This window comes from Carassius carassius, chromosome 46 (assembly GCF_963082965.1).
Source record: "Carassius carassius chromosome 46, fCarCar2.1, whole genome shotgun sequence".
NCBI classification, from domain to species: domain Eukaryota; kingdom Metazoa; phylum Chordata; class Actinopteri; order Cypriniformes; family Cyprinidae; genus Carassius; species Carassius carassius.
In genome coordinates, this window is record NC_081800.1 from 20,552,876 (window position 1) to 20,567,290 (window position 14,415).

Here is a 14,415-nt window from a genome sequence, read left to right on the forward strand (position 1 = left end):
TACATTCTTTCCCTCACAACATCTGTGATCATATCAAGATCATTCGCTAAAGCATTTCTGTAAAAATTGGGGTGACAATATAAGATACTATTCCCCACAAGTGAGAGAACTGACGAAAACTTTCATCATGAATGGAGGCACTTTCATAAGTGTCCTGGAAATCTCTGGGCCATCACATCGACATAAACTTCAACTTTTGTTGTTTATAAAGCATGTTACACTTCTGTTGTGTTTAAAGCATGTATTCATTGAGCCCTGTGGACTGCACTTCACTTGGGACTGTAGCATGAGCAGCTAAAATACTCGTGGGGTGACATACAGGCAGACAACACCAAATAATAATGTATACCAGCCAGTTTTCTCTGTTTAAGCCAGTAAGGCCGTAGCACATACCGTATTTTTCGGACTATAAGTCGCACTTTTTTTTTCATAGTTTGGCTGGTCCTGCGACTTATAGTCAGGTGCGACTTATTTATCAAAATTAATTTGACATGAACCGAGAGAAATGAACCAAGAGAAATGAACCAATAGAAAACATTACCGTCTACAGCCGCGAGAGGGCGCTCTATGCTGCTCAGTGCTCCTGTAGTCTACACTGAAGACATTGAGCGCCCTCTCGCGGCTGTAGACGGTAATGTTTTCTCTTGGTGCTTGGTTTTAAATAAATGCGACTTATAGTCCATATTTTCCTCATCATGACGTATTTTTGGACTGATGCGACTTATACTCAGGTGCGACTTATAGTCCGAAAAATACGGTAATAAACATTTTTATGCCTTTAAAAACAGCAATAAAGCAAATAAATGCAAAGTTAGTAAAATAGATATTCTGTAATTTGTTTTGCAAGTGTAAATGGGAAGGGGTGGAACAAGGCAGCACACACTCCACGGATAAAACAGTAAAGGTTTTAAAATGCATAAGGTGCCTTTTATCCTTTCCCATGATCGCCTCCATTATTATTCCAACCCAAGCGATCTTCGGTAACGTCCAGGAAAGTGTGCACGGAAAGGGCTCTGGGTTGAATCTTAAGGAAAAAAATAAGGAGCCTGTTCACTCCCCCACATCCTTTGTTTTCACTTCAAAATGATGTGATAGCCATCGTTTGTTTCAGCTGCAAATTTAATCGAAAGAGTGCAAGTTATAAAACAGAGGTTCCCTAGAAACAAGAAAATGTGAGTTTAAACTTGTCAATACTTTGATAAAAAAAAAACTGGCTTGCTCATACCTTTCATTGTGTCCAGGACAAAACACATCTCATCTTGAAAGTTCTGAATCATCTGTTTGAATGAGAACAGAAAGATTACATCAGAAAAATAGAGATTAAGAGATATTACTTAAGTCGCGATAAAACGGAAGTAGCCTCAGATCTTTTCTTCTGTAATGTGAAATCAGATTATCGAATATAGAAAAAAAGGGGAAAAAAAATTTTTGTAGGATGGTCAACTTATTTCGCAAGTATGATGAACAGCAATAGATGGACGGACGCTGTAGTGCAGGCACTTGTAGCAAATGTTGTACTGCCAGTTATTGGAGATTCTTAATCCTCATTTCCATTCTTTCAATTGATTTAAGTATGTTCTTCTTTGTTTCCATTGTTGAATGCCGCGCACAAATGACATCGTCCTAGTACATACTGTCAGTGCAAATGCAACCTTTTAAATGGTACTTGGAAATAGTTTGCGCAAAATCTTCCCAGTACTTTAGTACTAGGGCTGCACGATATTGGGAAAAAATGACACTGCGATATTTTATTTTTCTGCGATATATATTGCGATATGAAATCTAATCTAATTTTTTCTTACAAACAAAAATGGGGTGAGCACACTTACATTCTCATTTTAATGATTTGAACATCAGATTATTATTTAAATTAGAGTAAATTATATGTTTGTAACTTTAGGATATGGTTTGAATTGTTAACATATTAACTAACATGAACTTACCAGGAGCAATACTTTTGTTGCTACATTTATTAATATTTGTTTATCTTAGTTTATAAAAACATAGCTGAACATTGTTTGGCAATGTTACTAGTGCATTAACTATGTTAACAAATACTGTACAACTTTTGATTTCGACAATGAAGGCTATAGCCTAAATGTTGAAATTAACAATGTTGTAGAAGTGCCGTTTAGTAAATAATAAATGTTAAATATTGTAGTTAAATAGTTTAATAAATAGAACATTATTGTAGTGTTACAGATTTTTTTATACATCAATTCAGACGTCTCGTGAGTTCAGTGTTGGACAGGTCAGTTGTTTAAACCATTCATTAAATTCAATCGGTTCAAAGGAATCATTAGTTCGCGAATCAGACGTGTAAGGCACGCGTTGTGTAATTATCTCTGCAGTTTAGGACATCGCACAAGATTTGACAACACAGAAGACATTTCATCACTGGATAGTTTTTTTTTTCTCGACATCATTGTGTCAATTGATTTTGATTAATATGCGCAAGGGAGAGAGAGCAAGACAGCGCTCGTGTTGTTTGAAGACAGTGAAGGTAAGCGTGCGTGCGCGGCCGGGGCTCTCTCACTTTCTCTCCCGCGCGCTCTCTCTCTATCTCTATCTCTCTCTCTCTCTCTCTCTCTGCTAGTTCTTAAATGCGCACTGATAAACTGACAGGAATTAAAACACATGCAAATGATAAACTTTCACTCTATGATGGTTAAGCTGTATAATTAATCCGCGAATCACATTCGTCAAGGGCCGGGGAGCAGCTGGCCCGTACAGTTAATGAAAAACGGATCAACAACGACAGCCTACATCGCACATCCTGCGATGTGACTATCGTGGATTTGTACATCGCGATATCGATGCTTAAACCACACATCGTGCAGCCCTATTTAGAACTGTACATTTAATTCTGAAACTAAAGCGATGCAAAAGGCCATAAAGTGTGAAAATAGCTTTAAGCTACCTCAATATTAAGTAGCAATAGGGTTAAAATTGCATGGGAAAATGGAGGGTCACAATCCTGGGATTACTATCATGCCTCTTTGCTGTGTCCTTGAATAAACTATGTGTTTGAGGATGAATTTCTAAGTTCAAGAAAGCAAATTTCAGCAGTAAACTGATCCTTCCTTGAAGGAAATGTTTTCATAGTGAGTGTGTTTTCACAGGTTAGTGTGAGAAATTGTGTAAACCAGGGGTTCCCAAACATTTTATCAGCCATACAACTTAGATATAAATACATTTATTAAACTCCTAAGATTATTTATTTTAAGTTATTATTTCAATAATTTAACAATACATTCAGGTTCTCTCTTTGTTAACTGTCAATTCACATGCAGGAACACGGATTAAAATATTTAATATTTTTTCAGTAAATCTTTTATTTTGATTGCTTTTATTTAAATCATATACAGCTGCACAACATGGCAAAAGGTTTTTACACTGCAATTATTTTGCCATGTATGCCATGTATTTAACAGCGATATGATTTCATCTCATATGAAAATGTCTCATATCAGGGTCTTTTTTATTATTATTAATTTTAACTTTATTAAAGACTAAAATGATTAAAGACATCCATACAATACTGTGGTAAATTACAGTTGTACTGTTAAATAAAAATAAATCTGATTATTATAAAATTGTTCAACACTACAAGTTACCAATATTTGTCTTAAATGGATAGGTCACCAAAAAATGAAAATTCTGTTGAAAATTAATGAAATTAAAAATCAATCACCATCAGGTTGTTCCAAACCTGAATGAATTTCAACAGTTGCTGGTTCCCATCGACTTCCATATTATTATTATTTTTTTTATACTATGGAAGTCATAAACTGTTTGGTTACCCATATTCTTTAAAATATATTTTATGTTTAACAGAAAAAAGGAAGGTTTGGAACTTAGGGATTGAGTAAATGATGACAGAATTTAATTACTGAGTGAACCATCCTTTTCAATACTTCATTTCCAAAACCTTTTATTAAAATTTTAACATTTCAAGCTTATATTTTGGGGAATATTGGTGAAATTCTGTGGTCAATGGTCAAAAATGGTCAAAAGACACAAAATGCACAAAAAAATCTCTGAAGCACACAGTGCAAAAGACTATGCTCATCTAAATTTAAAACTAAGCTATATTGTTATTTATATTTTATTTTAATTAATTGTACAGCCTCATTTGTTTATTTTAATTTAACATTCCATTTAAACATTAGCTTTTCACTCAATAACCTCCTGCACTTCACTTATGAATCCCTAGGGCTTCACAAACCACATGGCCTAAACACTGAAGAAAAAGAAAGCCTCACCTCATCACTGACTAACACATGGATACCAGTGGGTCCCTGCCTGAAGATCTGACTGATCTGGCTTGGAGAGATGCTGAAGAGCTGAGCCAACTTTTCTGTCAGTTCCACAGCTCTTAACTCCTCCAGATAGATGGCATGATACACTAAGATGAAGGTAAAGAAACATGAGACATTAACCAACAAATCATAGCAGAAAAAAGTAAACACAAAATAACATCTAGTTCTAATGGGCGCAAAAATTGATTACATAATATCACAGCCTAACACGTCATTCCTACAAATACTTTAAGCACAAATGTAATCAAGTGTGATCTTGATATAGCTGATGTTAAATTCACCGAAGAATGTGTTGCTAGATCCGTCTCCGTTCTCATGTTTCTGGTGCTGTTCACGAGTCTGTTGGGACTCTTGGCACACATAGATGGTGAGCCTTGGACGGACCACCCTATACAAGAATGTACACATTATTAATGTTGGTTCACAAGATGTAAATATCAAAAGCCAAGAAAAAAAGCAAAACATGGATGCTGAACAGAAGGATCTTTCTAAATGCACAAATGTGACGAATCACCATTTCCACAAAATACTAGGCAGCACAACTGTTTTGCTGCAATGGCTGCTGAAAACTCAGCTTTGCTATCACAGAAATAAATTAATTAAATAAATGTATGCATTTAGCAGACGCTTTTATCCAAAGTGACTTACAGGCTAACATTTTTACCTAACATGTGTTCCCTTGGAATCGAACCCACAACCTTGTGCTGCTAATGCTCTACCACAGGATTATTCAAATCTTGCCCTGGAGGGCCAATGCGGTGCAGAGTTTGGCTCCAACCCTGATCAAAGTCACCTGCCTGTGATTTTCTAATGATCCCAAAAACATTGATTAGCATGCTCAAGTGTGTCTGACAAGGGTTGGAGCCAAACTCTGCACCGCATTGGCCCTCTAGGGCAAGATTTGAAATGCCCTGCTCTACCACTTGAGCCAGAGGAACATAAAAAATAAATTACATTTTAAATTACATTAATAAATAAAACGTAAAATGTATTACAATAGCAGTCAGTTGTTGTTGTTTTTTTGTAATGAGTTTTATATCAGAGTTTTATTTTTATATTTTTGAAATTAATTTGAGTTAAAAGTTTTAGTGAGTTTAAAAGTTCTATATCTAATCATCTAATACTGTTTTATTTAAAATAACAAAAATGTATTATGGTTTTAAGTTTAATTAACTAGAATATTCCTGTAACAGACTCTTACCGTCCTTTGAGTGCATTAAACAGCCGAATGCCATCAGCAGGTCCACAGATCTGGATGACATCCTCTCGGGTCAGTTTTAGAAGATCGGCCCCTGAGTAACATCAAAGGACAGTTAACACACTCACAAGAGGATTTTTTTTATACTACACTTAAAGGTGATAAGAATAAAGAGGCATATTAAATTTTTTCTGAACACTTTGTGATAAGAGAATGAGATTGGAGAGCATGTGTCATCTGAATGAGAGTGATGTAAGGACCGGTGTAGCACTGTATGGTTGCTGAGTGAGCAGTAGCCTGATGTGAGAGCTGTATGGAATGTGATGCACACTTATGTAAACCGATCGTCCCTTTACCCGAGAAGTTTGAGAAGAGACGGCAGAATGGTGAAAAACGGTTTCTATGGAGCCACTGCTGTGCTTCCTGTGGTGTTGCTGTGGGCAACAGATTCTGTTTGTTCGGGGGCAAAGAGAAAGGACAAAATAGGCCTTAGCACACTGACCATAAACTGATCATAATCTGTCTGTTTTCCCATTGTATAGTTCCTCTACTGAAGTCAGACACTCCCCCTTAAACTGTCTGGACTAACTAAACCCATTTCAAATCTGAATCCGGAGTTTATTAACAGATTTAATACAACTTAAAAAGCTTTGCACACCAACCAAGAGTTACCTTTGGCAAATAAACATTTCAACACATTCAAATAGCAAATAAATGCATGTACCTGATTGCTTTCACTCTCTCTTCTAAATAGGTGGGACGACAACTGTAAGGCAGAACGTCTCTCAGTTTTAAAATCTCAGATTGTCTCAAGTGTCTCAATCATCTTGTTATGAGGAAGCATGTGGTGACAAACGGGGCTTATACATTACGAATGAAAAAAAAAAAAAAGAGCTAAAATCTCATGTATCATCAGCCTATGAACTAATGCAAATATAATGTTTGGAGGTATTTTATCCATCAGTTGATCAGCATACAATCATAAAAAATAAGGGAATCAAAATCGATTTGTTAAAGAAAAAAAGTGCCAAAGCAATCGATTATTGCAGATCAGCCTGTAAACTTTGATTTAAGGCTTTACATTTAATTTGGTCCCTGTCTCTATACACTACTGCTCCAATATTTGGGGTCATCAAGAATTTTAGATTTTTGAAAAAAGTCTCTTAAGCTCACCAAAGCTTCATTTATTTGATCAAAAATAGAGTAAAAACAGGAATATTGTGGAATATAATTAATATTTAAAATAAAAATGTTCTATTTGAATATATTTTAAAATGTCATTTATTCCTGTGATGGCAAAGCTGAATTTTCAGCAGTCATCACTCCAGTCTTAGTGTCACTGATATAATTTTTTTTTCTTCAGCATTTAAAGCCTTTGTTAGAAATGCAAATCCTCTGTAACATAACAAATGTCACTTATGATCAATTAAAGGCATCATTGCTGAATAAATTTATTGATGTCTTTAAAAAAGAAAAAAAGAAAACTTAACAGCCCATAGTGTATGTTATTTAAAAAATAAAAAAATAAATATATATATATATATATATATATATATATATATATATATATATTATATATACACACAAACACACATACATATACACAAACACACTGTGTAACAGTAGAAATGTGTCAACCCGTAAAAAAAAGCTGTTTTAGTATTTCTGTAGCATGCTTTAAAAATTGCAGAAAATAATAAAATCACATTAAATACTTATCATTATAAATTATTGAATCTACTAAATAAATTATATTATACATTTATTTACATATAATAATTATATTTAAATATATTGAATTACATTTATATTAAACAAATATAAAATGAACATTTTGAACAGGGAAGCATGGAGCATGCCTTACACACACACACACACACACACTATACTGAAAAGCAGCTATTGACCATCCCATTTCCAATACAGCTCAACTTAATCGCACACAAATGCAAATGGAACACAGATAAACATTATATATTGTTCAAATGAGAAAAAGCAGAATGAACATGCATATATGTTATAGACAGAGTGATGCTGATCCTAGAATGTCATTAGAAATGTTTAATGAATGTTACTGAGAAAAGTGGATCGCAAATATGAGAGAAGAAACACAGTCACACTCACATCAGCTAACTGCGCCACAGGCTCCGGCTGGAGAGTGGGTGAACCATTTCTGCAAGACAAAACCATAAGCCATTAAATTAAAGTAAATCAGTGCAAGTTGTTCCAAAGAAGACCAATGTTTGCATGGTATTTAATCAAAATATAATAAATTGCTAAATTTTCCTATTCGATATTCTATTTAGCTTTAGCATTATAAAGCATAGACAACGTTGTCGAAAGAGTCCTACCCTTCGATCACAGGAAAGCTGTTTTGGGAGCTGTTGAAACCTGGTGATGGGGAATTGTTGACGTATGTAATCTCAGGCCATGGAGAGCACTAGATAAATACAAAACACCACATGTCATCATAACATGTCATCAATAAAGTGGAAAAAAATTATACATCTTAATAATAATAATAAAAAAATATATAAATTAAAGTCTCTAACTATTATTAGAGACAAATTCCGTAATTTCATGTAAATATTCATATCAAATCCAGGCTTTCTGGACAATAGAGAGAGCTGAATCAATACAACACACACCAAAAATGATCACATATCAAATATCAATGTAAAAGATACAAACACAACAATAATGTTATAAATATTATTTTAAATAAATGTTATAACATTATAAAAATGTCTAAAATTACAGATTCAATCATTAATAATGAACTATCCATGTCAAACCCCTTGCTTTCCAATCAAGCAGATACACACCTCAGTGAGAATGGTGGTTTCATATGAAGGCTGGTATTTCTCCTTTTCCTGCGGTGCTCGTCTCTCCATTTTTTCTCTGTCCGTTTTCTGCTTTCTGTCCGCACCTTTAGGCTAAACAAACCTTGTATTAGAATCTAATTTTCTAAGAAGATCTTGTTTTGGTTGTTAGATTGTGCAAAAATGATGCTGCACTAATGAAAACTACTTTCATTGTCACATAGATATGTTTATCAGAGAAGGCCTCAGCCCACCTTAAAAACTTTGACTTGGCAGCTGGCGGAGTGCAGATGCTCGGTGTACTCCCCAGCCTCATTCTCCTTGAAAGTGTCAATTTGAATACGGAACGGCACTCCTTTCTCTCCTCCATGCTTGCGCATGGTGAACTCTGTGCTTATACAGTGGACCTAAACAAAAAGGACAATAAGTAACAGGGACATATTAAAAAAACATAGAAACTGTCTTTGTCAATGGAATTCAGTGTTGATTTAGACCCTACAGACTTTGACAGTACGGACAAAAACAGTTGAAACATTCCTCAAAATATCTTCTTTTGTGTTTTCCATAGAAAGAAAGTCAGTCATGCAGGTTTGTAACATGAGAGTGAGTGAATTATGACAAAATATTGAACTATCCCTTCAAAAAAGAAGTCAAAATCCATCCTAATGAGGTGGTCAATGGTGAGATAAATTAAACACACACTCACAAAAACAAATATGAAACCTCATGTTGGTATTTTTAAGGCTTCAATTACAGTGTATGGGAAAGTTGTTCTTAAGGTCAGCAAAAGCAGTCTATGATACCTGAATAAACACAGAGGTCCTTGTCGAGGGGTCCCAGAGGAACTCCACAGTGTTGAGCTGTGTAGGGTTTGCCCTGGGATCGACCACCCCTACTGACATCGGGATATCTGAGGATTTCAGTGCAAGCATGTTATTATTTCTAATACAGTCCTGCATTTCCACAACACCGTTGTGGTGTGCGATAGATATCGTCTACGATAATATCGTAATTGTTGTCTAAATGATAAACAATTTGACATTGAGTATATTGCGAAAAACAAACGAAAACACCCAGAGAGTGCATGCATAAACTATGAGACAAGTTAGACTACTGTGCAAGCGTGTTAAGAGTTCACACTTTCACTGCCTGATTTAGTCTATTAAAAAACATTTAGATTTCCCCCAAATTTCAACTTATGTTTTTTATATTTATATCACCTGTTACAGTTACTATTACATGAAGAATGACTTTTTTTCTCCAAAGATCAGGAGATATTTTATCATTATATAGATATTTGACACCCCTAATCGGTATTGTTTATTTTTAAGTGCCAATTATTAACAATCATCTTATTACTATACTACTGATTTTCACTTTCTGTTAGCAATGGGTTACAGTATTTACCTAAATCAAGGATTCTGTCTCCGGGCCTGTTCCAGCGCCAGCCCTCCAGCTGCTGGTGTTCAGTGTACTGAAGGCGGCGATCATGAAACACAACGCGGATGATGCTCTGTAGGGAGTAACCACAAGAAAAACAGCAGTAGAGATATGATTCATCGAGCTCTCTTCCGATAGATTAAGCAGGACACTCTACAGTGATTCAGCTACAGCTACAGTGATTCAGCCTTGATGCAAGCACAATCCTGTATGTGGGAAACATGAATTTCAGGGGATGAGAAAGAACAGATCCTCACCTTCACCATTTTCCCATTGATCTCAGGAAGCTCCCCCATTTTTCGATTGTCCAGCATTCGAATCTCATAAGATTGTCCTGCAGCCAATAGGGAATTTATTTTTTAGCAATACCAGTGAAAACATCTTGACACCTGTTTGTTGTTATTATATTGCTTATTATGCTTCCCTCTGTAAAAGAATGTGGAATGGAACAGTTTACGGTAACATTCCATCATAATGGAAAGTTGGAAGCTCTTACCTATCATGCATCAATGAGAATGTATAAAATCAAATCAATAATTCAGACTTTCCCATGCAAAAAAAGAGAATTTGGACAGATGCTGGTAAGATTAATATAAAATATAAGAAATTTAATTTGGATACATTTTAAAATGTAATTTATTAATTTCATTGCAAAGCATAATCATGATCCTGTAGAAATTAATTGAATATGCCGATTTGCTGCTCAATAAATTTTTCTTGTTATAATGAAGGTTGAAAACAGTTGTGCTACTTCATTTTTAATAACATTTTTCTTTTGTAACATTATGTCTTCACTGTCATGCATCCTTGCTGAATAATTAATTTCACTGCAAAAACAATTAAATTAAAAAATACTGACCTAACCCTGTAAATAGTATTGTATTTTCCAAGTCTTCAGAAACTCTTTTAACTTAATTTGTTGTTTTAATAAACTCATCAATAATGTCTGTGTATTGCACTATAAAATGTATTCGAAGTCATAAATAAAACGGATTATTGGAGCACATTTTACAAGAATTTATTATTTCAGTTTGTCTAATACAAAATGTCATGTTTAATTTAGTGTGTCTTACTGTTTCTCTGTAATTGTTTGTGAAATTTACTAGTAATATCTAAGGGAAAATTCTCTCTACACCATTGTTTTCTTTTAGTGTAATAGATTTAAATTAACTTTCAATATAAAGCTAAGGAAAGATGTTGAGATGTTCTTCAGCCAATGTTGCTGAACAGACCTTGATTGAGGTAGGTGAGCGTCTCATCGTGTAGTTTGACAGCAGGGGAGGTCGCGGCACACAGTACATACTGGAAGGGAAGGATCTTATTGTCACTTTCCGGAGGTAAATTCGATTCCTCCTGCTTAAAGATGGGGAGAGCTAGCACATCACTGCAAAACAGCACGTGAAAGAAAAGAGTGAAAAAAAAATGTTTTTCTTTATAATACAACTACATTTCAGACAAGCTTAAAATGCACATTTCTAAAGCTACTCAAACTTCTGGGAACAAATCATCACAGATGACAAAGCAGGACTGGAAGATATGGTTTATAACAGACAACGACTTTGTTACCTGGAGACTAACTACTGAGGCTAGACAGAGTGACTGCCTATGGGAATGCATTTTACTTTAAAACCATATTTGTTTTATTAACTAGCAGAATAAAATATTACACGCAGACTGCGGTCATGTCATTACTTAAATTTCTAATGTTAAAAAACATATTGAATTAAACACTTCACTGAACCCCACACTTGACAATATCAGCACAAACAGACCTGCACTTTTCTAAGTGGTTAATTTTCTGCAAAACCGTTATGTAAGGGAATACAAGATACTGAGTGTGCCTCTCTGGACGGTCAGACACTAAATGTGCCAAAACACATTCATCTTGATATTTTAAACAACAGCCCAGGAGAAGTTGGCATAGACATAGCCCGCATGTAAAACATATTAAACAACACTTCTCAACAAGGTAAAAATAAAAAAACACAGATCAACTGAACATACAGTATTTTAAAGAGCTGTAATTGAAAAAAATATGACATCTGTTAAGCCCCACAGGTCTCAGAACACATCAGAAATCATTTGAAATTATCTAAACATCCCTAAAAAGGAATAAATTAGTGCACAATCTCACCTCATGCTGTAAGCACCAGCTCCGAGCTCTTGGCCGATCCCTGACAGACTGGCATCAAAGTCCTGGACCAGACCAGACTCAATCACCTCATCGGCCAAGGGCAGTTTCAGAGCCCAAGCCATGACTTTAGACGTCCAATTCAAGTGACCTTAGGAGCAAATGAATCACAGTCCTGACAGTCTCCCTTTGGCTTTTGGGGATGAACACAGACACCGGTCTACAGAAAGAGGCAGAAGCCGTTAGATCAATTATGTATTTATTTGCAAGGTATACAAAATTCATTCTGAAATGGAAATTAAGTTTTCAGTTTCAGATTTTAAGTATTATTACTAGTTCAAATATAATATTAAAGACGAAGACAATCGCCAAATTACTTTAAATTCAGAAGTACGTAAGTTACCAACCTAACTTACACGTGACAAACACATTTATTACACTACATAAGTCAAATGGAAGCAAATAGTTTAACAGATATAGTTTTATCATAAATTGCATAATAAGAGTGTAAATTACCTCTGACAGCAGTCAGATGAAGAATGATGTAAAGCCCATCGTCCTTCTTTTGGCAAAACAACTTCGTGTAACGTTAGCTCGAAAGAAGTCAGATAATTTTCTTTCACCGAACGCACTAGAAAGTGTCGACGCTAGGAAAAAATTGAAGAAAATTTATAGGATAAGGGAAGAATTAATTTTCTTTAAGTAAATGTCTTCTATATAAATTCACATGTTTGTTTATCTGTTCTGTAGAAATAGCCGTAATATCCGCAGTAGTCTTCCTCACTATCGGCTGGAACAGTGAACGGCTCAAGTGTACTAGCGGCCCCCATCGCTCTGGAGGCGCATTTTCCTTTTAGCCATGACATCAAACAGCCAGAGACGGAACAGCGGCCCTCCAAATAATTTCGACGCGTGAGCAATAACAAGCGGCTTTTCTAATTGAGAAATATCTAACACAAACAGAAAGTATACTTTAAATAAAAAATCGTAATAATTTAATAAGAAATAATATAACACGTATGTTTATTAATAAATAAACAATTGAAATTATATGCTATGAAATTATAAAACAATAAATGCATTCCAAATAAAGACAGATTATTGATTTCAGGGAATGCTATAAATGCAAAAAATATATATATATATATATAGTTACCAATGCAATGGCAATTTTATTTCTTGCATAGTAAAAATAGGTTATCAGTGCTATTTTAAGGCCACAGAAACCATTAAAATTTTAAATAAAGAAAATAAAAACCTTGGATTGCCCCCAGTACCATCATGCTTTTCATTTACGGCATTTGTTAGGAAAAATATCATTTTGAACACATGTAGAAAAACATGATTCAGCACGATATGATTTTGAAAAACACATATTTATGTTAATGGATGGTAGTTGTGGAAGCTTCTTTCACCAAATCAAAATCCTTGTATGAGTAAACATACCTGCTAATAAAGCTCTTTCTGATTCTAGTATCATGGTGGTAAAAGCCTTGCTATAGTTAGTGCCGCAATAGTACAACCAAAAACCCAGGCTTACAACACATTCCTTGCAACACACTACCTTATAGTTGTCAGTACAGTTATTTAAAATTAACTTAATCCACATACTTTGATGTCTTCGGGTTACTTTTTGTGTGTTCTGAGAATTAATTTGTGAACTTAGTAGTCGGTATGATGAATATAATCATGACTGGCAAGTCAAATACAAGAAGTCTGTTTAGTGTTAATTTATTTCAAATAACAAGTTAATGCCAAACATTAAAACTGATACAAAATAAATATAATGGAGTACCATACAACTGTAATATGTAAATGCATCATTTTAAAATCGATAAGCTCTGTGCAGATTAAAGTTTTGAACAGATGCTGCTATTTTCCTTGTTTAGTCTATGTATAGCATTAGTTAAAACACTATGTCTAATAGCATTCCTGCTTCACAACATTAAAATGTAAATGTATGGAACTGTACCAATCAAGATAAAAATCCAGTAGATAAATATTGAAGATCCATAAGAACAATATAGCTTTAAGCTTAGAACAAACATGTGAAACATGTTACAACATATTTCTGTCTGGACAATTTTACTAAATGGGGAAAGGTTCATATGACCTGTGAATATAGCTGTGACAGAGTACAAATGAGAGCACAATCCAAATTCATTATGATGAATTGCATTTATAGTGGTAATATCTTTTAACACTTGTCAACATTAAAACAAACTTTCAGCTGTTCATGTTTCTTAAGTGCCCCATATAGATGTAAGTCTCTCTTCAATAGCATCTCCTGATATTACGATCTGCTTAACTAGACAGGTTATGGCAAAAACAGTAACCGTAAAATCCATAGGACATATTCTACGTCAGTCATTGTAATCTTTGATACAGTTTTCTATTTAAATCAACAGATAGACACAACAGTTGAAATCATACAACTCTGAATATTAAATGACGATGACAGCTAAAATGGAATAATTGGATTTAGCCACATAAAAGCAGGGC

The 14,415-nt window shown here is 34.6% G+C and overlaps 1 protein-coding gene across 2 annotated transcripts; it reads right to left on the minus strand.

The window, feature by feature from the left end:
• Window positions 1-765: 765 nt before the first annotated feature.
• LOC132129230 (transcription factor CP2-like) lies at window positions 766-12,747 on the minus strand. Of its 2 annotated transcripts, XM_059540738.1 has the most exons (17): window positions 12,430-12,746; window positions 11,917-12,133; window positions 11,015-11,166; window positions 10,040-10,116; window positions 9,750-9,855; window positions 9,146-9,252; window positions 8,597-8,749; window positions 8,346-8,456; window positions 7,872-7,960; window positions 7,645-7,693; window positions 6,245-6,286; window positions 5,877-5,970; window positions 5,524-5,614; window positions 4,604-4,710; window positions 4,266-4,408; window positions 1,226-1,277; window positions 766-1,111 (listed from the first exon to the last, which is right to left on the minus strand). In XM_059540738.1, exons 2-17 carry the CDS (start codon window positions 12,036-12,038, stop codon window positions 1,074-1,076), a joined length of 1,533 nt encoding a protein of 510 aa, XP_059396721.1. In that variant the 5' UTR covers window positions 12,039-12,133; window positions 12,430-12,746; the 3' UTR covers window positions 766-1,073. The 2 variants fall into 2 exon arrangements, with proteins under 2 accessions (XP_059396721.1, XP_059396722.1); XM_059540739.1 differs by lacking the exon at window positions 6,245-6,286 and having other exon boundaries at window positions 12,430-12,747.
• Between the last annotated feature and the right edge of the window lie 1,668 nt (window positions 12,748-14,415).